The sequence below is a fragment of the Podarcis melisellensis genome, assembly GCF_964234715.1.
Source record: "Podarcis melisellensis genome assembly, chromosome: Z".
Taxonomy (NCBI): Eukaryota; Metazoa; Chordata; class Lepidosauria; order Squamata; family Lacertidae; genus Podarcis; species Podarcis melisellensis.
Genome location: NC_138547.1, coordinates 32,813,710 through 32,839,795, shown reverse-complemented (window position 1 = coordinate 32,839,795; position 26,086 = coordinate 32,813,710). Strand labels below are relative to the sequence as shown.

Below are 26,086 nucleotides of genomic sequence, written 5' to 3'. Positions count from 1 at the left end.
AGAATAGTTAAAAAATGATTTTTGTTGTTGTTGTTGCCACTGCTGCTGCATGATTTGGAGTCAGGTCTATAGCAAATCACCCAAAGGTCTGCAAATAGAGCTTTGTCTCCTTTCTGCCCTCCACTGGGGTTGCCTATTTCCTTCCGGTTCATTATCTGTTGCTGCAGAAGTAGTAGTAGCAGCTATAACAAGAAACTGCCGATCTCAAACGTTAGCTATGAGCAGGTGATAAACATCCAGCTTCCGAACGCGTCCGCCGCTCAGGACTTTCCCACAGTTTTAAAAGCAGCACACCCACAACTGTCTCCCAAGGCAAAATATGAGACTGAGAGCACACACCCTCTTCGAATGATCCAGCAAGACATTTTGATGGGGACAAAGCAGTGCTTCTCCTCCAGAATGACTCACCACGACTAGAGCGACATGCTTTCAGCTCCACCAACCTGACAGTGTTTTGTTTTTTGGCTTTTTGACCGCTTATTTTTTTTAAAGCAGACCACCTCTTTTTTTCTTTTTCTTTTAAATTTTTTTAAAGAAAAGCAAACAACTTTTAATGCACTGTGGTCCAGCAGTGCCAATTAAAAGAAGAGAAAGAGAGGCTAGGCCTTTCAGGTAGCTACGGGGACGGTGGTGGTGTGCGTCTTGAGGGAGCCATGAGGTCATTCCTTTAGGCAAAGACCCCCTCTTTCTCCAACTCAGACTCATATGAACATGGGGAGCTGCCCTATTCTGAATCAGAATAAGCCATCTAACCTTTGGCCATCTAGCCCAGTATTAGCTGTGTGGACAGGAAGAGGCTCTCTAGGGATTCAAAACAGGGTCTGTTTTGATCCTATTCAACCTGGAACGGTTTGTATGCAAAGCAGGTGCGGTACCTCTGACCAAGGCTGCATATACACCATAAGGTACATTTATAGCACATTGCTTCCCCAAAAGAATCCTGGGAACTGTAGTCACCCCACAGAACTACAATTCCCAGCACCCTTAGCAAACTACATTTCCCAGGATTCTTTGAGGGAAAAGCCATGTGCTTTAAATGTATGGTGTCAACACAGCCCCAGACATAGATCCTGTGCTTTTCATGGCTACACAGCGGCCAGAATATCAACTGGTAAAGCTTTCCTCATCCCTGTGCTACCATACACAGGATTCTCAGATGTAGGAAGCAGCCTTATATACAGAGTTAAACCTTTGATCTGTCTACCTCAGCAGTGTTTATGCCAACTGGCAGCAGCTTTTCTGGGTTTCAAACAGGAAACTCAAGTCTTTCCCGGCTTCTAGCTGGAGATTCAGGGGACAGAACCTGGAAACTTCTGCATAACTCAAAGGTTACAGGGACTTGGGATGAGACCAGGAAAGTACTGACAGAACCTGTGTTCAGCAATTGCAGAACATAACCTCATAGGCCATTCCAAGTTAATAGATGCTGGGAATTATTACTCAGATGCAAGCATGCATCGGATTTTGATATGTGTCTGTCAGTGTTTTTGTAGGCTAGAGCCTATATCAGATACATGAGGTGTGTCCTTAGCTGGAAGATATTCGTCAATATGTTTATTTTGTATACATCTCAGCTTTGCATAGAAACATTTGAGACTGTACCCCTTGCCTTTCACCGACCTTCTGACTTCTCTGTTTACCATTTTATTCCTTTATGTGTGTCTGTCTGTGTATCCACTTCACACATCTGATGAAGTGAACTCTTGTTCATGGAAGTCTGTGTCACAGCCCTGTTAACTTCCCTATGTTTCTCATGATCACGCCACAGCTGCTCATGGGAAGAGCATGCAACTCTTCCCCACAATCTAAGATTTAGTGCAACACGGCAGCTTGTTAATCAAAATGACAGGTAATGAGGTATAAATGGGAGCATTAGAAATGGATACAATAAACCCCCATGTCTGAACACAGCCTAAATTTGGGGGAAACCTTTTTTGGGACCAACCAAATTGTCAGGAAAATGTGGCAATCCTTCAAGTTAGAAGCCGGAAATGACAAACCAGGTATTAATTTGGGGAGGAGCAGCCATGGCTTCTTCACCTCAGAACCATAGGTGTGTGACTTCATACCTGTAACACCTGGGAGGAACTCACGTCAGCCTGCAATCACCATCTTGGAACCAAGTCTATAATTTGGCTTCATGGTTACCACATCCAGCCTAATTTCTGCACTGTTTTGGTTTTCCTTCATTCCCACCTCCCACTGCCACCCTCCCTGCTTTGTATAATACCTCACCTGATGGGAGAATTCAAAAAGTTGCCACATTTTTGTGGCATTTTGGTTGGTTCTAATAAAAGTTATGACCCAGCTTTTGGATTTTATTTTTTCCCCTTATGGACCAACCTTGGCTACATTTGCCTTTTATGTCACAAAATAAGTGTTAAAGTCTTTAAGGTGCCACAAGACTTTTGTTATTTTGGGGAATCTTTGCCCACTCCTCCCAAGGCCCCATAAACTGCCTTGTGCATTATGCTTTCAAAGCTTCGTTCAACCTGGAATGAAAGGGAAGCGAAGTCCGCAAACAGAAAACTTAAAGAATGGCTCTTTGACGAGTTCCATATGCTAAGAATAGTACTGACGGCAGCTTCACTCCATTCCCTCACCAGTGAGAGAGGGAGGGGGAAGACTGAAATTGAAGGGTAGAGCACAGGGCAAATAAATGAGGGCTAAATAAAGCACAGGGTAAAAGCAGGCAGAGAAGAGGACCTTCCCGGCTTGGCCAGTCAGAGGAATGCTGGCCAACAGGGCTGGCAGGACAGAGAAGGAGAACCCTAATGATTTTGTACTTCAGGCTTAAGCTGGAGAAAGAAGAAGCATTTGCATGAAGAAGCTGGCTTGCTTAAATGAACCATTAGTTGCAGCAAACCACAATCCTGGAGTCAGACACAGGAACATGCTAACTTTAAGGGAAACAGCAAGTAAACACTGCTAAAGTACACCTGGCCACGTGGAAGAAAGGAAACACACAACACTGGGGCTTGCCTGGTCTTGTTCCAACCTGTGCATGTTCCACTAAACCATAAACAACATCACTGGCTTCAAGTTAGTTCTCCAGCCCAATTCAAAGTTTGAATTCTAAAATCCCAAATGATCTGGGGCCAGCTTACCTACAGATCCGCTCCTTTCTCTTACGTATATAAAGGCTGCAATATTACACACTTTTACCTGGGAGCAAGTCCCATTGAACCCAGTGGGGCTTTCTTCAGAACAGACATGCATAGGATTGTTTGATAAGGTGTGGGTTTTTTGTGTGGAGGCTCTGCTCCATGGGCTCTCACCACCCAAACTACAGTAGATGGGTACATGGGACTCCTCGCCAGGTCCACTGCAACTGTGGGACTTCCTTTGCAGGGACACATTTGCCTCACTCCTTCCCTGCTGGCTTTCAGGTCACCACCCAAGGCAGTTCTCTTCCAAGGAGCTTTCGGAGTGTCCTGGCCATTTTAATTTGTAAGGAGTGCCATGCTTTTGCTGCTTTGGTTGGCTAATAATAACAGATGATGATCTGATAGTCTGCATCATTTAATTGCAGCCAATTCATTGTAGTGATTAGGAGTGTGCAGACTAGGACCAGGGTTCAAATCACCCACTCAGCTGTGAAATTCACTGGGTGAAGTTGGGCCAGTCACTATCTCTCTGCCTTATCAACCTCACAGGGTTGTTGAGAGGATAAAATGGAGTTCGGGAGAATTATATACGCTGCCTTGAGTGCCTTGGAGTGCGGCAAGTAACAAAATAAAAGTATTTTCTTAAGCTGCCTCTTGGGGATTATAAAGCTGGTAGATGGCAGGCTACAAAGCAGCCTTCCCCAACCTGGCGCCCTCCAAACGTTTTGGGCTACAACTCCCATCAGCCTCCAACCCATGCTGGCAGCAGCATGATTGCAGTTGCAGCCCAAAATATCAGGAGGGCATCAGCGTGACAAAAGCAGATATAAATGTTTTTAATTAATAACATAAAGCCTTGCGTCTTGAGCAAGGAAAACCACATCTGTCTATAACAATGAATGTAAAATTTATGCATGTTATTTCTCTTCTGCACTGTGTTCCACAACAACCACATTCACAGCAGCCTCCAAAGTTTGTGGGGGGTGGGGTTCCAATGTGAAGAGAATTTCAAAAAAGAACTCCCCACCCACTTCCCTTCCTGCACTCAAAGAGGTGGAAGAAGAGCAAAGCAGAGACTGGGGTGGGGAGTGGAGAATGAAACATCTGGACAAGCAGAGGCAGGGTTAAGAATTACAGCCTTTGCTGACACCCACCCCCCTGTTTGACTCATGGGATCAAACCAGTTTCCTTGCTATGCTGCCTAAAGGAGGCAGCCAACGACCTTTCACCTTGGAAAGCAAGCAGATTGAAAACAGCAAGTTCCCATCGTTACAGAGCGCATATGATTCTCTGAAGGCAGCTGGGACGTGCTCGCAAGGCAAAAAGAAAGTATCATACTTTAAACCAGGGTTTCCCAAAATTGGCTCTCCCCTGTTGCTGGACTACAACTCCCATCATCCCTAGCTAGCAGGAACAGTGATCAGGGATGGTGGGAACTGTAGTCCAGAAGCAGCTGGAGACCCAGGTTTGACAAACCCTGCTTTAAACAGTCAGGCTTTCTGCAAAGCATCCTGGGTACTGTAGTTTGTTAGGGGTGCTAAGAGTTGTTAGGAGACCCCTATTTGTTATGTACTGAAGTTCTCACCCTGGGCCAACTATACTGTAGATAGTTATGCAAATGAAGGATTGAAAGTGACGTTCAGTGATTGGATAGTTTGTATGCAAATGAAGGATCAAAGTGACGTTCAGTGATTGGATAGTTTTAGAAAGTTGCTACAGTTACGTTGTTCTGGAGCTCTATATAAGCAGGCTGACTGAGCTCTTCAGTTCAGTTCTGTGCTGGCCTTTGAATAAACAAGAGCTGTTTGAGGAATTGCTGTGTCGTCTGATATGTTCGCCCACAACTTAACACTATTCCCCTCAAAGAACTTCAATTCCCAGTTTAACAGTCAATCCCTCTTCTCCATGAATTGATGCTCTGTGAGGGGAGTAGGGGTCTCCTAACAACTCCCAGCTCCCTTAAGAAACTAGTGTGAAGCAGCTTTTCAAAACTCTGGAGTTCTTCTCCCTTCACTTCTGGGATCCCACCTGAAAACATTTGGACAAGACCCTTTGCAGGTGATTTGAGTAGCAGGCTGCTCACCTTTTACCTGCTCCTGCACTGCCACCCAATTTACCCATCAGTCCAACTTGCATCTCAGTCTCTGGCCCCTCCACTACACCTGTGTCTGAAGTCCTACAGTAGCATAAATGATGGAGGGTCAAAGTAGACATGATGATACATTTGTGAGGGTGGTGGTTCAATGGGGACAATCATAGCTCAGGGGCAGAGCTCCTGCTTTGCATGCAGATGGTTCCAGGTTCAATTCCCAGCATCTCCAGGTAGGGCTAGGAAAAGCTCCTCATCTGAAACCCTAACAGCCACTGCCAGCCAGTGTACACAGTACCAAGGCAGGTGGTCCAATAGTCTGACTTTGTATAAGGCAGCTTCCTATGTGATTGGATCTCCTGCTGTTTTGTTTCTTAACTTGGGAGACATTCATGGAGGGAGGTCTAATTGGATCAGGACAGCAGCACCATGGGAACAAGAACTTTTCTCCCCACAGTGGGACTAAAAATATCTTTGGAGAATAAATTCTGCTTGTGAAAATGGCATGTGGAGTGCGGGGATTAAATTGCCTCCTTCCAGCACTGCTGCCCCATTCAGTCCCACTTCCCCCATCACATACAGGCTAGGTTTTGCTTGTTTGCGTTGGGCAATCTGGCCCCATGTGTGTCATGTGTCAATTGCACCAAGGTGTGGGACAACCAAGGGCTGTGCATGCTTTATGCTTCAAAAATCACAGCTCAAAAGTGCAGCATCTTCTGCAAGTCAATGAATCCTGCAGCTTTCCAGTTTCATAGCGAAATTGGTGTTTCAGCCCTTGCAAAGACAGGATTGGAAGTGGGGCGGGGGTTCCTGTTCACTCAGGGGTGGGGAACCTTTGTCAGAGCAAGAGCTGTATTCCCTTGCAGACAGTCTTCTGGTAGGCTGCTTGCTAGTGGTGGGCAGGGTCAGAGGATAGAACAACAGGTGTGACAGGTGTGGTTCTTACATTTCTATAGTGGTCTACATTATAGCTGCACACAAACACCACATACACCACTTGTGTCACCCTCCAGGAAATTAAAAGGCATTGTTAACAAGGGCACATTCCAGCCACAGCACCGTGAATTGGGATGTGGCCTGGAGAAGGGGCGTGACCTAGTGAGAGTCTTGAGGGCCAGTTAGATATGTCTAGAGGGCCGTATTTGCCCCCCCCCCCCCGACCTGAAGTTCCCCATTCCTATGCAATGATGCTAGGAGTGCTGAATGGCACTTCCAAATGGACAGATGAGTTTTTAGTATTCTGAATGGCACTTGGCCAGAGCTACCATCAGGCTAGCAGTGGCAGACTTTGGGCTCTCAAATTTCAGCACCACCCTGTGTGATGCTAAAATTGGGGTGCCCTCCGCGTTCCGTTCTACAGCATTGTTGTGATGGCCCGTGAGGCACAACAGCCAATGTGGCCGAATGGGTTGCACTACCCTAAAACTGCCTCTGAGGCTACAATTGTGTGGTGGGGTAGGAGAGATGAAATAATGCCAATATATTTCACACCTGGCTGCCAATTTGCTCCTTTGGTTTCTGATAGTACATGGGTAAAAGAGACTCAAAAGTCCAGGGCACAAATTTTCACGGCCCTCTAGCAGCTATGGTGGCTCATTTACCAGAAGCAATGATTTAGCATTGACTCTGGAAATATGTACTTGATTCTGACCAAACTCAGCTTCCTGGTGTATATTTTGCTCTGGGACACTTAGTTTAGTCAGAATCAAGTATACACCCCCATAGTTATCACTAAATACAGTACATTACTTCTAGTAAATAAGCCAACCTAGTCACTAGAGGGCTGTAAAGTTTTGTGTTCCAGGCTTTTTAGACTCGTCTACCCATGTACTATTTGAAACCAAAGGGGCACATTGGCTGCCAGATGTGAATTTTCTTCCAGCTCTCCTACCCCACTACTGAGTGGCAAAGGTCCAGGGCCCCACTCAGCAGAATGAGCAGGAGCAGGTGTGCATTACATTCAATTAAATATGGTATTGCCTGTTTTCAGGACACACACACACAGTAGCTTGCCACTGCCTTTTGCTTTCTTCTTTCTAAGGTAAAGGTAAAGGTCCAGTCGTGGCCAACTCTGGGGTTGCGGTGCTCATCTCGTTTTACTGGCTGAGGGAACCAGGGTACAGCTTCTGGGTCTTGTGGCCAGCATGACTAAGCCGCTTCTGGCGAACCAGAGCAGCGCTCGGAACCGCCGTTTACCTTCCTGCTGGAGTGGTACCTATTTATCTACTTGCACTTTGATGTGCTTTCGAACTGCTAGGTTGGCAGGAGCAGGGACCGAGCAAACAGGAGCTCACCGCGTCGTGGGGATTCGAACCACCGACCTTCTGATTGGCAAGTCCTACAGTGCCACCCGCGTCCCCTTTCTTCTTTCTAAGCTCAGAGCTTATGACTGCAGTTCTACACAAAGAACCCTCCAGCTCCCTGCTGGGTAAAGCTCCCTGCTGAGTAAAGTTGAAGGGGGTGGGCAGGGGGAGGGAATTAGGAAGCTGCCTTATATGGAGGCAGGCAATTGACCCTTCTATCTCAGTAATGTCTGCACTGACAGGCAGTGTCTCTCCAGGGTTTCAAGCAGAAAGTATTTCCCCAGCCCTCCCTGGAGATGGCAGGGACTGAACCTGGAACCTTCTGTATGCAAATCAGATGCTCTACTGCTGAGCTACTACAGTCCTTCCCTAGCCACTGCTTCATCTAGCTTAGTACTATCTACAGCAGGAGTTTCTCCGGGAGTTCAGGCAGGAGGAATTCCCAATGCTACCTGGGACCCCCCTGTTTGTGAGGCAGATGCTCCACCACTGAGCTATATGGCACCTTCTCTAAACAAAGTTGCTAGCACGGCTCACCTGATGAGAGGACCCAGCAACACAAGATGCATGAAAAGGATAAAGGGCTGGTCACTAGTCAGGTCCCGGTTCACAAAGATGAGGGTAAGTTGGTCCATGACGGCAGGTATCAGCATCAAGAGGAGAGTCAGGGAGAGCCAGAAGACATCATTGGAGCAGCTGTAGGCATAGCTCACAACGCAGGCAGAAGAAATCTCTGCACAGTAGAGGAGGGTGATAAAGGCGATCCCTATGGGTGGGTTCACCTTGGTCACAGTCTGGGATGCGACTCTGCGCACTACGTGGCGGGGTCGGTACCCTGCCACCCTGGGAAGGACCTGGTCTGACCATTCTCCACTGGAAATGTTACACACAGTGTCCATCCTGGGGCCCACTGACCCTCCAGTCCAGAGCTGATCTCCTCCAATGGAGGCTTTGGGACCCTAAAGAGGAGGCGACCAGTAATTTTGACCCAAGTTCCTTTTTACAGACAACAGTCTCTTTCCACCAGCAGGTAGTCTGTCACTGCAAACAAACCAGCACATGCACCACTCTGCACAGTTTCTCTTTTTTTCAGGCTCCAGCCTACAATATGGAGTGAAGAGCGGGCGATTAAGGGGTCCAGCTCCAGCAGCGTTCTTTCCCCTTTACACCCACACCCATTTGCGGAAGGGAAGAGAAGCGCAAAACTGAGACCCCGGCAACCGAGTTTCTACGGCAACCGGGGCGCGTCTTCAGAGGCTGTTCTTCCAAAACGCCAGAAAACTTAGTATGGCTCTTTCCCAGAGACAATACCGGGAAGCCAAGCGCAAAGGCGACCCTAGACAGATCCAGAAATCAGCGAGTCAGATGACTCGGAGGGGGAAAGGAGGCTTCGATGAGGTCAAGAACATTCACACGAAGAAACCCAGGCTTGATCCCGGTGGCTTCTCCGGCATCGATCCTGCAGAGGGACTTCGCGTTTCCAGCCTCCAAAGAAGTCCTGAGTCCCTCGCGACCGATTCAAGGCGAAGAGGGTCTTCCCAGATACAGCCGCTTTTTATTTCCTTCGCTCCAAAAGCCACGTGGGAGTTCCAGCACCCTCCGGCTCTAAAGCGCAGCGAAACCCGAAGTCCCTCGCTTTTTAACTGAGGAAGGCGTGTCTCCCTTCTCCGCTGAGAACAAGACGGCGGCGTCCGCAGTCACTCTCACTCCGCCAGAGCGCGCTGTCGCCGTCGGGGGTCTTCGGGCCAGCTCAGCTCCGCTGAAGGGGAAAAAAGAGAAAACGACAAGAAGTCAGCAGCGGAGGGCGGGGGCGAGAAGCAGCCCAGATGCCACGACGAAGGGCTGGAGGCGTCGGCGATCGCTTCCTTCCAGCTGTCTTGCTAGCGACCGATCCGTGCGCTTCGCGAAGCGCGCGAATTGGCAGAGCAAGCAGAGGGAAAGGCTGGCCAGAAAGAGCCCCTTTGCTCAGCCCGATTGGGAGCCAGACGTGAGATTTCTCCCCTTCTCCGTCTCGCCCCCTGCGCACTCGCTCGCCCTGTCTGTTTGGTCTTATCTTGGAAAACAGGTGTGTCTGCACTCGCTGTTGGCGGCAACGCTGGGTCCTAGTGCACGCCTGCTACAGGGCAGAGTTACATTCCTTAAGACGCCGCCATCTGCAACTCCTCGCTTGATCAGCAGTAGGGTTGTAACTTAACCAGCGGCCGCCCTTTCTTTCTGACGGAGGTCCTGACCTGTGCCTTTAATTGCTGCAGGCAGAAATTCAACAGATGTGGCTATCCCAGCATAGGCATGAGATGGAGAAGTTTCACCTGTTGAATTTCTAACTGCTACACTGCTGCTAAAGGAGATGGGGGGGGGGAGTGCCTTTCAGCCTCTAGCTTGTGCACCTATGGACATTATCAGTACTGAAGTGGGAGAGAAAAGCAGAAGAGAGCCAGGAGGCCTGCTGCATCAGATCAAGGCTAGGCTGAGACTTTTCATGTCTCAATTTAATCTTGCTGTAGACTGCAGGGAGGGGAAATGAATTTCTTAACCTGATGCAAATGGCCTGATTTGTTTTCCCATGCCTGCAATTCCTGAAGCTCCTTTTCAATGAAGCCACCCTCTGCGCGCACGCTGTAATCTGGGTGTGCAATGGATGTCTGAAATGTACACACCTCAGCTTAGCCATGGCTTACATGTTCAAACTGGGTGGAATGGCTGAGAGAAAAGGCATCTCAAGAAACTGAAGGACACAGGTGGATTGTGGCTAAACACCTGTGTGGCTTCAAATGCCAGAGCACATTGGAACTGGAGTAAACAGTAATTGGGTGCACAGCCTGAGAGTCATAGCATCTTTTTTCCTGTTTTGCACCCAATAATAAAACCTCTCCCAGTGTTATTCCATAGCAACTGGTTGTTGTTGTTGTCACCATCATTTTAATTACATTTACACCCCACCTTTCCTCCAAAAAGTTCAAGGTGGTGTACATGTGTTTTTCCTCCATTTTACTCTTCCCATCAGACCCTACAATGAACCAGTGGGCATCATTGCTGAGTGTTGATTTCAACCCACGTGCAGGTTTTGCAGTGGCCTGCAAAGTCCACTTTCTGCCCAACCACATCTTTACCTGCCCCACATCTGATGTCACACTGGATATCAGGTGTAGGGGCAGGTGCATATAGCTTAGCCAGAACAATCTCGCAGGCCAAATGAGAATGCCTGGCACCTGTCCAACTGATCATCAATGCAAAATGCTGTTTCTTTGCTTCCAAACTGCGTCATGGGTCACGTGGCATCACTGCAACATCATGTGAGTGACAAGTGGGCAGGGCTCTCTTGTCAAAAAACATGTCCCATGGAGGAAGTAATGACCAGGTGTGCTCAATGGATCCAGGTCCCCACCCCTAATTGACTCCTCTAACCTCTATACCACACTTAGAGCTCGGTTGAGTTAGTGTTTCCCCACTGTGTTTCACAGCTCTTTCCCACCCACACGCACAGCAACTGTTCACATCAGCACAGCTTTGTTAGTATCAGCTTCATTTCTGTACGCTCCAGGAGAGGTTGATGGGGTGAGGATATATGTGCTCTATGAAAAGCTGTTCACACCTTGACTAGAGATGACTTCAGAACGGCTTAGGGACTCCAATGGGTTTGAGAAACAACACATCAAGCAGTTGTATTTTCTAACAAAACACAAGATACACATGCCTTTTGGATAACATCAGGTGAAGACTGATGTTTCTCAGCCCTCAGAAACACAAAGTAAACAGGAATGTGGACATGGCCTAATTAAGAAGCATATCACCACCAGGACTGGAAGCAGTAACCAGCCATCACGACTAGAAGTTGTTGACTGCCGCGTCCTCCATCAAAGTTGGTGTCTGCCGCAGAGCTACGTTTTCCCAAGTGGTTTAAGAGTGAACTCTGGGAATTGTAGTTAATAGGGAGTCTTCTAACAACTTTCAGTACCCTTAACAAGCTACACTTCCCAGGTTTGGGGGCGGGGGGAGCCATGACTGCCTATGGTAGTCTTTTAAATGTAGAATGTGGATGGACCTTCTTAACCTCTAAAGAAACATGCTTACTGTTGGAATTGGGGGGGGGGGGAGATGTTTTCACAATTTTTTGAAGAAGAAGAAAAGCTGCAAAGTGGTTGTGTAAATCTGGCCATGATGTTGTGAAACAGGAAATCATCTGTCTCAGTGCTATTTCCATTTGCTGAACTGAGGCTGAGAGAGAGCTGTGTGTGAAAGGGGATGCTGCAGAAATCCATACACCCAGTGCTCTCATGATGACCCAACTGCATAACCCTTGCACTTCTTAACCATCATGTGGCTGGGCTGATGCTCCAGGCCCAAGTATGTCTCTGTCACCAGACGCCAAAGTGTCTTCTGTGGCTAGAAGTACTTTACCAGTTGCACTGGCTCCCGGTGGAGAATTGGGTCAGGTTCAAGGTGCTGGTCTTGACCTTTGAAGCTCTTTGTGGCTTAGGACCCTCATATTTACAGGACCGCCTCTCCTGGTATGTCCCGCAGAGGACCTTAAGGTCCATGAATAACCATAGTTTAGAGGTCCCAGGCCCTAAGGAAGCCAGACTATCCTCCACCAGGGCCAGGGCCTTTTCAGTGATGGCTCCGACCCAGTGGAATGCTCTGTCCCATGAGACTAGGGCCCTTCAGGATTTAACCTCCTTCCGCTGGGCCTGTAAGACAGAGCTATTCCGCCTGGCCTTTAATTTGAACTTAGCCTGATCTTTTATTTCCCTTCTCTTCCTTCCCTCTCCCCTTTTATGAAGATTACCTGCTCTGAGATCCCACAGCTAATTCTCCCCTGGCCTTCTCGCTGGCCCAAGTAGGACCAATTTAGCCAGCTAGCCTTGGGGATTATTCTAATGCTTATTTCCCCTAAATTGATTTCTGAATTTTGAATTTTATTGTTAGCCATGTTTTTATACTGCATTTTATGCTGCTTTTACAATTAAGCATTTTAAATTTGTTGTTAGCCGCCCTGTGCCTGGTTTTTGAACCGGGAAGGGCACGGTATAAATAAAAAATTATTATTATTATTATTATTATTATTATTATTATTATTATTATTATTATTACCATCTTCATATAGGTTGCAACTATGACTACTCCTGCTCTGGGATACCCTGACCACTGTAGTCCATGCACTGGTCAAGTCTGAATTGCTGTAATGTTTTTCTATGTGGGGCTGCTCTTGGATCTGCCTTGGAAGCTCCAGCTGGTGCAGAATGTGGTGGCCAGACAGCTGACAGCTTCTGGCAGAGATACACCATTGTTCCAACAGCTGCATTGCCTGACCATCTACTACTGAGCCAGATTCAGGGTTCTTGTATTAATTTGTGGAGCCCTGAACAACAACGTAGGTCAAGGGTATCTCAGGGGTTGCCTGAACTCTTATATCCCAGCTCAATCACTGAGACCACCTGAAGGAGCTGGTTGTTCCCCAAGTTGGTGAGATCTTAAGAGACTGGAGAACTGGGCCCAAACCAACAAAATGAATTTCAAAAGGCTTTTCACTTAGGCAGGAAAAACCAGCTTCACAAATACAGGATGGGAGATACCTGTAAAGTCCTTCACCTGGATTGCCAACAGTATGTCTGAAAAGGTTCTAGGGGGTCCTAGCAGACAACAAGATGAATCAACAGTGTGATACAGCAGCAAAAAAAGCTGCATCAACAGAAGTACAGTCATACCTCGGGTTACAGACGCTTTAGGTTGCATTTTTTTGGGTTACGGATGCGTCGAAACCTGGAAGTACCGGAATGGGTTACTTCTGGGTTTCAGCGGCCGCGCATGTGCAGAAGCGCTGAATCGCAACCTGCGCATGCGCAGATGTGGTGCTGCCTCCCGCAAAGATCACGTTTGCAACCCAAGCATCCACTGTATAGTGTCCAGATCAAGGGAAGTAATATCAATGCCCTATCCTTCCTTGGTCAGACCATACCTGAAATACTTTGTCCAGTTATGGAATCTGTGCAGAGGAAGGTAACAAAGGGTCTGGAAACCAGTACTTAAGAGGAACGTTCGAAGGAACTGGGTATCATATTGAGCAAAGAGTTGAGCGCAGGCCCACAGCCGGTCATTTTTTACTGAGGGGGCCTTCCTGTGGGGTGGTATAGATAGGGGACATGGGCAAGTCAATATAGAACAGCCAGAACCTCTATACATCTGAACAGATTTAGGTAAATATTAATAAAATACATCTACTAGAGTAAGTAAGTAAGTAAGTAAGTAAGTAAGTAAGTAAATAAATAAATAAATAAATAAATAAAATAAATTGTAGAGTTGAAAATGCCCCTAAGGGTCATCTAGTCCAGCCCCCTGCAATGCGGGCATCACAACTGAAGAAGCCCTGACAGATTACCATCCAGCCTCTGCATTAAAACCTCCATGAAAGGAGTCTCCACCAGCTTCCAAGGGAGTCTGTTCCACTGTTGAACAGCTCCTACTGCCCAAAAGTTACTCTTGGTGTTCAGTTGGAATTTCCTTTCTTATAATTTGAATCCTTATCCAGAAAAGTTGTCTCATAGCTAAATTTTGCATGGTGGTTCCCCTGATCAAGGAAACGGTTTTTTGTCTATGTTTGGATACATTTGGAAACTATTCTGAATCAAGACGGTGAACTAAACCTTTCAAAGCTGTACAGTATTGATTTTAACCAAGTTTAAGATATTGTAAGCAAATTTTGCATGATAGTTCCTGAGAAGAAGGTGCAGGTTTTGTCTGTGCTTGGATACAATTGGAAACCTTTCAAAACTGCACTAATTTTTAATCACTGATTTCAAAACTGAAATGCCTTTTTTTCCCCTCCAAGATCTGACAATTTCTGAGCAGTTGTCATGGTTTGCACCAGAAATTCTTGCATCACACTAATTGAACACACTCACATGCGCACAACCTGTGACTCCTGGCTGAGAATTCAAAGCTACCAACCTGGAGGAGGTAGCTGAGTCAAGGTTTGATGCCGAAGTAACATAGTGCTCACGTTGCATAATGCATAAAGTCGGCAGCTTTTCAATTTAGAAAAAAAGGGCAAGTAAGAGGAGACAGTACTGAGATGTAGAAAATTAAACATGTCATGGGACAAGTGGATGGAGAAAAGTCCCGCCCCCCGCCCCCACCCATAATACTAGACCTTGGGACATGTATTTAAGCTGCAGGCTTAAATATTTCAAGACAGACAAAAGAAATTACTTCTTCAAATAGTGCATAGTTAAACAGTGGATTAGACAAATAACGTGCTTGCTAAGAGTTTCGCAGACCTGATCAGGAGAGCTTTAAACTGGATCTTGAGGGAGAGGGAGACAACTTTACAGGTGGCAGAAGAACACCTGGTACTGGGGATAATCGCTTCATAGATGCACAGGAAACTGAGGTGGTGCTCCAGAAACTTGCTAAAGAGCAAGAAACTACAAGAAGGAAGCAGCTGGAGGGAACTACTCGTGATCTCAGTTGCCTCTACACAAATGAGTATACAGTGGTACCTCAGGTTAAGAGCTAAATTCGTTCTGGAAGTCTGTTCTTAACCTGAGGTACCACTTTAGCTAATGGGGCCTCCCACTGCCACTGCGTCGCCGCCACATGATTTCTGTTCTCACCCTGAAGCAAAGTTCTTAACCCGAGGTACTATTTCTGGGTTAGCAGTGTCTGTAACCTGAAGCGTCTGTAACCTGAAGCATCTGTAACCCGAGGTACCACTGTACTCTACAGAGTATAGGAAACAAGCAAGATGAATTGGAACTTTTAATATAGGATGGCAAGTATGACCTGGTAGGCATTACTGAAACCTGGTGGGATGAGACTCATGACTGGAATGTAGGAATTGAGGGGTATAACCTGTTCAAAAGGAATAGACCAAACAGAAAGGGAGAAGCAGCAACATTATATGTAAAGGATGTGTACACTTGTGAAGAAATCCATGACTTGGAGCACAGAAAGTAAATTGAAACTAGGAGAGTGAAACAACAGTGACCGTAAGTGTGGCTGTTCGCTAAAGACCTCCAAGCCAGATTGATGACCTGGACGGCGCCTTCCTAGAGCAGATTACCAAACATTCAAAAAGGAGAGACAGAGTAGTCACGAGTGACTTCGACTTCCCCAATATCTGTTGGAACTCAAACTATGCCAAGAATGTAGCGTCCAACAAATTGCTCCATTGGCTTCAAGTTACAAGAAAGGAGATTCCAGCCAAACATCAGGACAAACTATCTGACAGCAAGAGCTGTTCAACAGTGGAACGGACCCCCTTTCGGAGGTTGTGGACTCTGCTTCCTTGGAGGTCTTTAAGCAGAGGTTGGATGGCCATCTGTCATGGATTCTTTAGCTGAGATTCCTGCATTTCAAGGGGTTGGACTAAGTGACCCTTCAGGTCCCTTCCAACTCTACGATTCTATTATTCTTGGAAGATAAGGCTGCCAGTGGCTGCTAACCATGGTGGCTATATTTTACCTGCACTGTTGGAAGCAATATACTGGGGAGCACAAGTGGTGTTGTGTTCAGCTTCTGTCTGCAGGCTACCTATGGGTATCTGGCTGGCCACTGTGAGAACAGAGTTTGGGCCTGATCCAGCAGGACTCCTATGTTCTTACGTTCAAGTGGAGTATGATGCAGCAAGCTTGGCAGGACACACTTCTGACTGATTGCCAAAACTGGCTTGTGGGGTTTGTTGAGAAGTCCTTGAACCCTCTGTTCAAGACAATGTGTAACAAGAAGAGATGAATCAGGCAGAAAACAAACCTTTGGTAAGGAACAAAGGTGGTTAATTCCATGGGGGCAGGGAGCCGATAGCAAGGTCAGTCATCACACCACAACAAATAAATCAACTTTGGGACACAAGGCAGCTGGAATTGTTCCTATCACCCACTTTGGGCCTGGATATGGCATGTTTTTTCAGACCAAACACAGCCCTTGTGCCTTGTAATTGGGCCCTGCTGGGTGCCTAACAAGCTCTATATGTAGTCCTAGACAGGCACCAAAACCAGGAGGGCTGTGGGCATTGATTCACATGTAATAAATAAATTCACAGCTGGGAGAACTGTTTTTGGTGGACATGTTCTTTCAGGCCTGCCCTGAATAAAAGGCAAATAGTGAAAGCAAAGCGAGAAGATAGAAGGGACCCTTCTCTTCACTATCACAAAGCTTCAAGCAATTTGGTATTTATCTTCCAAGCTCAAGTTTTCTCTCTGTTTACATCATGAACCTTTGGAACTGACTGCCCCAGGATAGAACAGAGGGCAACAACATTATCCTAATATGGTCTTCTTCTCCTTGTGGCTGGTAGAAAAGTAAATCAATAACATGCCAGCAGTGGATTTTGAGTACCTTATTCCCCACCCCACATTATTTCATATCAACCAGAGATCATTTAAATAAACAAATGAACAAACAAACAAGTTTCGTAAATAAGTCCCATTGCATCTTGGAAACTTCAAGATGAGGGCAGAGAATGTTTCTCTGAATTGATTTGATTTTAAATTGATTTGGCCAGTGCTCATTTATTTAAAAATACAACCCCCCTCTGTTTACAATCCCGAGCAATTTTAATTTGTTAACCCTATTGTTTGCTCCAGGTAATTATTATTTTTAAAAAAGAAGACTATCTTATTCCCTATGCTGCTGTTTGTCTGGAATTATTCTGAAAAAGGATTCCTTTTCATGCAGAATGATTTCGTCTATTTGTGGATGCGGGGACTTCTAAAAAATCCCGTGATTGCAAAATATGCAGTTAGTCTTTTGTTTAAATATCCCCTTGCCTGCCATTCATCTTTATTTTGCCTCCCTCCTGCCTGCCCTGAAAAGCATCTAAGAGACAATAACTGGAAGAAAACTGAAGGTAACTTAAATCCCCTTAAAGGCCCAAGCAACCTGACTTTAGTGTACAGCTGTCTGCTCCCTTACTGTTGGATTGGTTTGTGTTAGGACCCAGGAGAGAGCGTGGCTCTAAGAGGAAACCAGTAAACCCTGCCAAGAGACTTACATGGTCCCTTTCCCAAATATAGTAAAGTTCTGGGTCTGGAGGCAGATGGGTGACTAAGGGAAGACAGAGAAACCAGTGTTAAATCTGCCCGCAAAAAAACCCATTTGTGCTCAGCAGTGGATAATGCTTGATTTGACAAGGCCAAATGCCTGGAAAAGAGCTTTCTGAAGGCAACAGGAAGCTATTAGTTAAGAAAAGGTTTTTAAAACTATAGGGGGGAGGGCCAAATTCATTATACCTTTGCAGCATAGTATAAGTCTTATAACATTATGAATGGTGTAGCTGGAAATGTATTTTCCTCCTCTCTCTCATATTTCTAACTTGAAGTCACACACTGATGCTGATTGACTGTAGGCTCGGGACTAACAAAAGGAAGCATTTCTTCACATGCTAGGCCATTAACCTATGGAACTTACTGCCACGAGGTATTGTGGTGGCCACCAACTTGGGTTGCCGTTCTGAAAAAGCTTAGATAAATGGAATCCAGGTCTATCCATAATTATGAATTAGGGCTGCTACTCAGTTAAAGGCATACGCCACTCCAAGCACTTTTTTCTCAACAACCTGTGGGATTGGGAAAAGGCTCACTATCCCTATTTTAAAAGATGCAGATATATATAACAGGCATCATCTTAGAAGAGGCTTTCTTCCTATGTATGAAAGAAGAGGAAATGCCTCTATTGTGGTTTTCGTCACCTGCAGTTTCTGTAAGCGCATTTGTTTAAAATTGTGCATATGTACCTGCTGCTTGATTTTACAAGGAGCCCTTTCAGACAATTAAATTCTCATACTCTCTAGAGACAATGAACTGATGGAATGATTCACATAGCTAAACTGCCACTAGAATCTTCAGCTATAGAGGCAGGCAGCCTCCAAAGGCCAGACACTGGAGCATCCAGCTTCAACTTTTAGGGAAAAAATATGCTAAACAAGGTGGCCTTTGGAGTAATTGATTCCAGAGCAAGGCCCTTCTTTTGCAAATCCCAGAACCGTTGCAAACAAAGAAGACTAAAACCTGGCACTACAAAATTAGCAGTGCAATCCAGTATATTTCTTCTCAGATGTCACGGGGTTCAATTGTACTTACTCCCGGGTTTGTAGGCCAAGGCAATTTAAAAACTTGTGGCAATTTAACTCTCCTCTTCATGGCATAGCAGGGAGAGGTAGCCTCGTTTATCTATCAAGGGTTGACACTGCCAATTTTAAATGAGTCAATGGATTACACTAAAGACTCGCACTGTGCATTGGTGTGAGATGTACACTCAGAGATAGATTGAAGCAAACACTTGCCTCAGTATACAGTGACATTTGAAGTTACTGTGCATCAGACATGAAACATAACTTGTTAGAAGCAGCTGTTTCTCCATACCCCCCACCCCAGGTCACAGATCTGCTTCTGGAAAAAAGAATGACACTGGGTTCACAACACACAATGAAGAGTGGGGGCATTTGTCTGAATCTACAGGCTCTCCTTATCAAATAGTAAAGGTAAAGGGACCCCTGACCATTAGGTCCAGGCACGGACGACTCATCTCAATTTACTGGCCGAGGGAGCCAGCGTGCAGCTTCCGGGTCATGTGGCCAGCATGACTAAGCTGCTTCTGGAGAACCAGAGCAACGCACGGAAATGTCGTTTACCTTCCCGCCAGAGCGGTACCTATTTATCTCCTTGCACTTTGACATGCTTTTGAACTGCTAGGTTGACAGAAGCAGGGACCGAACAACGGGAGCTCACCCCATCACGGGGATTTGAACCTCCAACCTTCTGATCGGCAAGCCTTATCAAGTACATATGTGCAAATCTCTCGCCTACCCTCCAGGTCATATCTTTTTAGGTATTGCTTGAGGCTGTAATCCTATGTACACTTACTAAGGAGTAAGCCCCAGTGAATTCAACAGGACCTCCTCCTATTCTGAGTGAACCTGGATAGGATGAAGCAGTGAGGATTTTCCTGCCAGCTGAACTTTGCACAAATTTTTGGTGGAATTTCAGTAAGCTTGTCTTGTGCTGGCATCAGAAAGCAGGAGTGTTAATCAGAGGCACTATTTGGGTCAGATTACAAGGGGCAGGTTTGGGAATCCCCAACTGCAGGGCGGTCCCAAAGGATTCTGTAGCAGCAATTGCTGCAACATCTTCCTTAAAATTTCAGAAAAGCATTTTACAACATAGGCATGCTACTCCTGAATAGAGTTCCTGAAAATACCTAGAGGCCGGCCACATACTTAGGTCAAAGAAAAAGTGAGCTTGTGCCTTGAACACAGGGTATTCAGGAATTAACCAGTGAAGGTTTCCCACCGCTACCCTCAGCAGCATGGAAAAAAGCATGATCACTGTTTATCCCTTGCAAACAAAGATGATGCAGAGGGCAGTAAACAAACTGGCAACTCTCCCACCCACTCGTCTCCTTCTCTCCACCCCCATTTTGAAATGGAAACCAAGACCTGCCAGCAAATGGGTACAGTGAGTCAGGCCTGGTGTACTTATGATTTCCAGCCAAGATAATGTATCTGAAGCATCCCTGCCAGAGCTGGCTTACCTGCCATGTAGGGAGAAAGCAGCACTGGCAACCATATTTGGCTAATTGTTTTGAGTCTTCAATTCATGCTAATGCACACTGTGTACTTTTGCTTCTGGCCTGACCAGCACCCTTTGTGATCAAAGGATGACTGTGATCAGAAGGCATTCTAGCAGCCTCTGTAGCCTCCTCCTGGGGCATCTTTGATGCCTGCACAGTTTGTAAGGACTGCTAGCAAGGGGTGCTTGCTGGAAGCACTACAAGAGCCTAGGCCAGCCATCTCTTTGTGTTCAGTCTTCTTCTTCCTGGGTGATCACTCATAGCCAAGTAAGATTGTTTTCCATGAACATGGTCTTAACAGTGAGTCCGTAAGTGACTGTGGAGGCCAATTCTGGATCCACATGTCCTTCCACAGTGGGGACATAGGTTTCCAGGCGGAAGTTGATCATGGTGAGGGTTTGCCAAACGTGCCTTCCTCTTAGCTCATTTCTCCCTTTCATCCTGAGTTCGAGCATCTTCAAAGTCCACAACACCTTCCGTAAAGGCTGTTCTCCAACTGGAGTGCGCACAGATCAGTGTTTCCCAGGTGTCAGTGTTTATACTAGATTTTTTTTTTTTAGATTTGCCTTGAGAGAGACCTTAAACCTCCTTTGTTGACCACCAGGAATTATTTTTTCCATTTTTAAGTTTGGAATAGTTGCTTTGGAAGACAATAATCAGACATCCAAACAGCATGACCAGTCCAACAAAGTTGATGTTGAAGAATCATTGCTTCGACACTGGTGATCTTTGCTTCTTCCAGTACACTTAATGTGTATGCATAGATTTAGAATCTATACAAGTGGAGGCTGGCCACCTAGGACAAATGGGGCACTGCCCTACTAACCTCCGTCTATCCTCAGCCAGACCCTGCCTGTCTGCCTTCTTACTTAACAAGCAGTCCAAGGGGTGACACAGCCTATCAGCTTCCTCTTCCTTAGTCTCAGCAGTGCTCTGGTAGAATTCAGAATGGAAGATGCGGAGAAAACTGAAACTGATGTACTCTGCTTCTCATTTGCTGTGACTCTACTTACTGTTTGGGCTTCCCGCCTTCCACTCCACCAGTCCCAATGGGCACCACCCATGAAGAAAGTTGGGGTTTCCTCCCTGCCCCAGGTAAGAGCTCATAGGCTTCTTACAGCTATGCAACAGGAAAATATTCAGCAATTGTTTTTCTTAGGAAGGTAATGCCCTGATAGGTAAGCATTTTCCCCTTTACATGCCGTCTCTTAATATTGTTTTATAGGTACAGAATACCTAACTACTTTCTGCCTGTTAGAAGAAGGGTCATCTAACAGCCTGCTTGCATAGGACTTACAACCTTTGCGTTGGCTTCTGCTCTTGTCCCTTTAATTCCTGGGCTGGCCCTTCCATGAGGCAACATGTTGTAGCTGCCTCAGGTGGCAAATTTCAAGGGGTGGAAAGTGTTAGAAATGTGTGCCCTGTGTTCTGCTCTGCAGCCCCTAAGCTTGCTTGCTGTCCAAGGGTGCGGTAGAGGACTTCATTCAATCACCAAATTGTGGAGTAAGATTCAACTACCAGTCTAATCAGATTTTGTGCATGGCATGGGAAATGCACCATCTTGCCCATTACCTCAGGCAGCAAAATGGCTTGGGCCACTCCTGAGGTCTTTGAGCTACAGGTAGTCATGTTGAATCCCACTGTGGATGATTTCTGCAGTTCTTCCTTGCAAGCTAAGGTTGGTTTTCAACAGCAAGAGACAAGAACAGGCCAGACTTTATTTTCTGGCCAGCTGGCAGCCCCACAACAGATAGGTACACGGTGAGAAGCCAGTATTTGTAAGTTGTGTTCAGTTTACTTTTTGTAAAATAAAAAAGTGAACAACTTCAATTAGAAAAAATAAGAATAAGAGAGTGCTGGGGTTGTTCTGGGAGACCAGGGTTTGAATTCCCACTCATTCATGAAGCTCACCGAATGATCTTACACCAGTCACAGTCTCTCAGCCTAACCTATCTCATAGGGTTGTTGTGAAGATAAAATGGGGAGGAAGAGAACAATGTATGCCACCTTAAGCTCCCTGAAGGAAAGGTGAGGTATAAATGTGATATTAAAATAAGCAACACAAGTAAATGAAAACTTTCCTCTCTGGCTCAAGGTACGATTTCAGCCAGGGATGGGTCATTCTTTGCCCTCCAAGTGTTGTTGGGAACCAACTCCTATCAGCCCCCCAGCCAGCATTGCCAATGGCCAGGGATGATGGGAACTGTAGTCCCACAACAGAAGAGTCACACATTCTGTATCCCTGCATTAAATGAGTCTATATAGGAGGCTGCTAATCATACCATTGGTTCATCTAGCCCAGAATTCTCAACACTGACAGACAGTGGCTCTGTATGGTTTCAGGCAGGAGTCTCAATCAGTCCTACCTGGAGATTCAACCTGGGACCATCTGCATGCAAAGCAGGTGCTGTACCACTGAGCTACAGCACTCGAATTTAGAAAAGGGGACAGTGAGAACTGTAGTTTGCAGCGTTGCTTAGCGCCAAATGGTCCTGTGCCAACAGAAACCAGGATCTGATGCTTACTTGTAACACATCTAAAAGGCTAAGCTAAACTTTAACCAAGCCCCTTGTTCTCTCCCTCCTACCTTCAGCAGACTAGAGGCAGATCTCCGCTTTCAGCACCCCAAGCCCTTATCAAAAGCTGCCTTTCCATTTCCTTCCCCAGTGACTAGCCAGGCCACAGTTACCTTCTGATGCCAGTCTGTTCTTGTTTGTATGCAATTAGTTCCGCTGCTTTATTATCATGACCAGCCAGAGTTTGCAAGGGGGCAGGGAGGAAACACTGAGGAGAAGGCACAAGTATTTAAAGAGATTGTGCCAAGCACTTGTGTCTTTTACAACTATACAACAACCTGAAATCCTAACAGGTACTATTTTACGTAATGATGATGGGTTGAGTGTCCCCAGGGCTTTTTTTCCAGCCAGAACTCACTGGAACTCAGTTCTGACACACCCCAGGTGGGTGCCATTGCCCTTCTAAGAGAACAAGGGAGGTGTTTGTGGTGAGTTCCGGCACCTCTTTTTCTAGAAAAATAGCACTGAGTGTCCCCATCCTTGTGCAGCTGTTTCAAGGCACAGGGATGTGTGTGTGTGTGTGTGTGTGTGTGTGTGTGTGTGTGTTTCTAAGTGCAATCCTAGCTTGGGTGCATTTTAATTAAATAAAAGGGTTTTAAGGAAATTGCTAAATGTTATTCTTCAAAAGCTGTTTATTCTCCTTAATTTCTGCTGGTAGCTTGTCTTGTACCCTAACTAGCACGAGTTCATAACAAGAGCAGATACAGTGGTACCTCGGGTTACATACGCTTCAGGTTACAGACTCCGCTAACCCAGAAATAATACCTCGGGTTAAGAACTTTGCTTCAGGATGAGAACAGAAATTGTGCTCCGGCAGCGCGGCACCAGCTAAAGTGGTGCTTCAGGACAAGAACAGTTTCAGGTTAAGAACGGGCCTCCGGAATGAATTAAGTACTTAACCTGAGGTACCACTGTAATCAGAAGCAAGTCATGCTTGATGGCAAAGGTCAGGCAGGTGGGTGTGGCTTGGCCAAAATAGCTCAGTCAGTAAGAGCATGAGGCTCTTAATCTCAGGGCTGTGAGTTCCAGCGCCACATTGGGCAAAAGATTCCTGCATTGCACGGGGGTTGAACTAGAGGCCCCCAGTGGCCCCTTCCAACTCTACAATTCTATTCTATGATTCCATGAAATGGTGGCATAGACTATAGGGAAAGCCCTACTAAAGAGTGGTGTGCAGTCATTGGGCAAGAGGGACTTAATGTTTCCCTGGTGCCTCCTTCCCACAGCTTCTGCCCGGCTTAGAGAAGGAGGCGCAATGCTCAAGGAAACAACATCATCCTCCCTCCCCCCCCAAAAAAAACCTCCTTTGCAAGCTGGTGCCTCTGGCCCTAACTGTTCCCCTATGAAAAATGTCACCGCACGCCATCGATACATACTGATAAATATAAATATCACTCGGGTGAAGATATAGAGACATTCATTCCGAAATGTTGCTTAAATCACATAAACACCCCGCCGCCTCCATCCTGCATTTGTAAATTGAATGAAAAATGCACACTGATGAAAATGTGTGTTCTGGGTATAAAACGACTGTTCTCTTTCAATTTTTGTACCGCATTAATGATGTTCACAAAAGTTTCATGATCTTTGTTAACATGCTTCATCAGAAGTAAGTCCTACCATTCAGAGGAAGTTTACTTCCTGGTAAATGCTGCTAATAAAGATGGCTAACTTCCTTACTTTCTCTTTCTTTTTCTTTTCTTTTCTTTTCTTTTCTTTTTTTTAAGGGCCCTGCCCTTTAATGACAGCCTGACATGCAGAAATGTAACAGGTGAGACATTTCCCTGCCATTGAGATGAAGTGGTGGAAGATGGTCCACGGGTTTAATTGCTGCATCTTGGGCTAGTCTTAGAGCATGGGTAAGCAAACTAAGGCCCTGGGGCCGGATCCAGCCCAATTGCCTTCTAAATCCGGCCCACAGACGGTCCAGGAATCAGCGTGTTTTTACATGAGTAGAATGTGTCCTTTCATTTAAAATGCATCTCTGGGTCATTTGTGGGGCATAGGAATTCATTCTTTTTTTCTTCTTCTTCAAAATATAGTTCGCCCCGCCCCCCACACAAGGTCTGAGGGACAGTGGACCAGCCCCCTGCTGAAAAACTTTGCTGATCCCTGCCTTAGAGGCACCCAGGGTCTGGCAACTTCAGACATAGCCTGTTCCCTTTTTGTCATGTTAATTTTGACAAACCTGAGCTCTTCCCATTCGTTTTTTGATGTCTCAGCGGGCACAAGAACAAATGGGCAGGCCTTGTCTGTCATCAGCAGTCCTCTGTCTTCGATCTTCAAGAAACACCAAGAGATGTTTGAGAGTGCTGGGGAAATGCTTTAAAATGTTTGAAAAGTCTTAAAAGGATGCCTGCATGAAGACAGCCAACTATACCCCAGAAATAGTCACATGTGACTGTCTCATCTCTGAATCCATTCCACAGCAGGTTGCCTCTAAGGAATGACCAGTGGAACATGAAAAAGAGGCTCTCTCTCTTTTTCATCTAAACTGGTTAACAGCCAAGCAGCTTCTGTTATCACCTAAAGATGCAAATTCTACCATGGAGCGTATCCCTGGGCAACTGTTCCCATGGAAACCCGGCCTCACATCACAAAGCCAGTTCAAAGGTCCAGACAACAGGTCTCCCGAGGAAGCTATGGTTGGTATCTGCTGCTGACTACTCAAGTGTAAATTGACAACAACTGTGCTTGCTTTCATGAGGCTCCTCTGGATCAGCCTGAGAGTGGATTATTATAGCTGTACACTTGTGTAAACGAGAGACTGTTGAACTTGAGATGCTTATCTCAATGCTCCCAGCTAAGAGGTCCAGCTATGTAACTTGATGCCTGCTCAGCCAGCCAGCCAAATAAAGGTCACTAGCGAAACTAACACCACTTCTCCTGTTCTAATCATATATTGAGCAGTCTTGGTTGCAGGCAAACCAACCAAGCATCAAGTTGCATCTAAGTTACTAATAAATGTAATGCAACATACTACTTTAGCGCACCACAGTTAGGCTTGGGGAAGAAATTAGTTTGGTTTACAATTTAATGTGAGCCTACATCCAAATCCAGGGTACACCTGCATCAGCTCAACCAGACATCTTCACTGCCCCTGCTACAACAAAGCATGTCTCTCCCATTTCGGTCTCTACAGCCACAGCAGGCGCTGTAACTCTCCAACGGTTCGACTTCAGCCCCGAAGTTGCGCTCTTCCACTGTCTCCAGAGACAGGTGGATGCCAATCAACATTTAAACTGAAAAAACTATCCTTCCAAAATCACATTTCTGGGCCTTTCTGCATGCAGTAAGTAAACAGTTGTATGGTGTAATGTTTTTCAAAAATTGTTTTTAGCTGCTTGTATGCACCTTTGGCCATATGTTGCTGATATTGGTGACGGGGTGTGTGTGTCTTTCCTTCCCACACTAATGGTGGATTGTGCCTGAATTGAGAAAAGTTGT

General features: G+C 46.0%; 1 protein-coding gene across 2 annotated transcripts in view; it reads right to left on the bottom strand.

Annotated features, from left to right (window-relative positions):
- Nucleotides 1-25,191, bottom strand: part of XKRX (XK related X-linked) — a 39,366-nt gene extending 14,175 nt beyond the window's left edge. The window contains exons 1-2 of one of the 2 annotated variants that reach the window (XM_081897646.1): nt 25,035-25,191; nt 8,037-9,258 (exon numbers count right to left, since the gene is read on the bottom strand). In XM_081897646.1, the coding sequence (XP_081753772.1) occupies nt 8,037-8,398 (362 nt within the window). In that variant the 5' untranslated portion in view covers nt 8,399-9,258; nt 25,035-25,191. Of the gene's footprint in view, nt 1-8,036; nt 9,755-25,034 lie in introns of those variants that run through there. The other variant, XM_081897645.1, reaches the window with a different exon arrangement.
- Nucleotides 25,192-26,086: the final 895 nt, after the last annotated feature.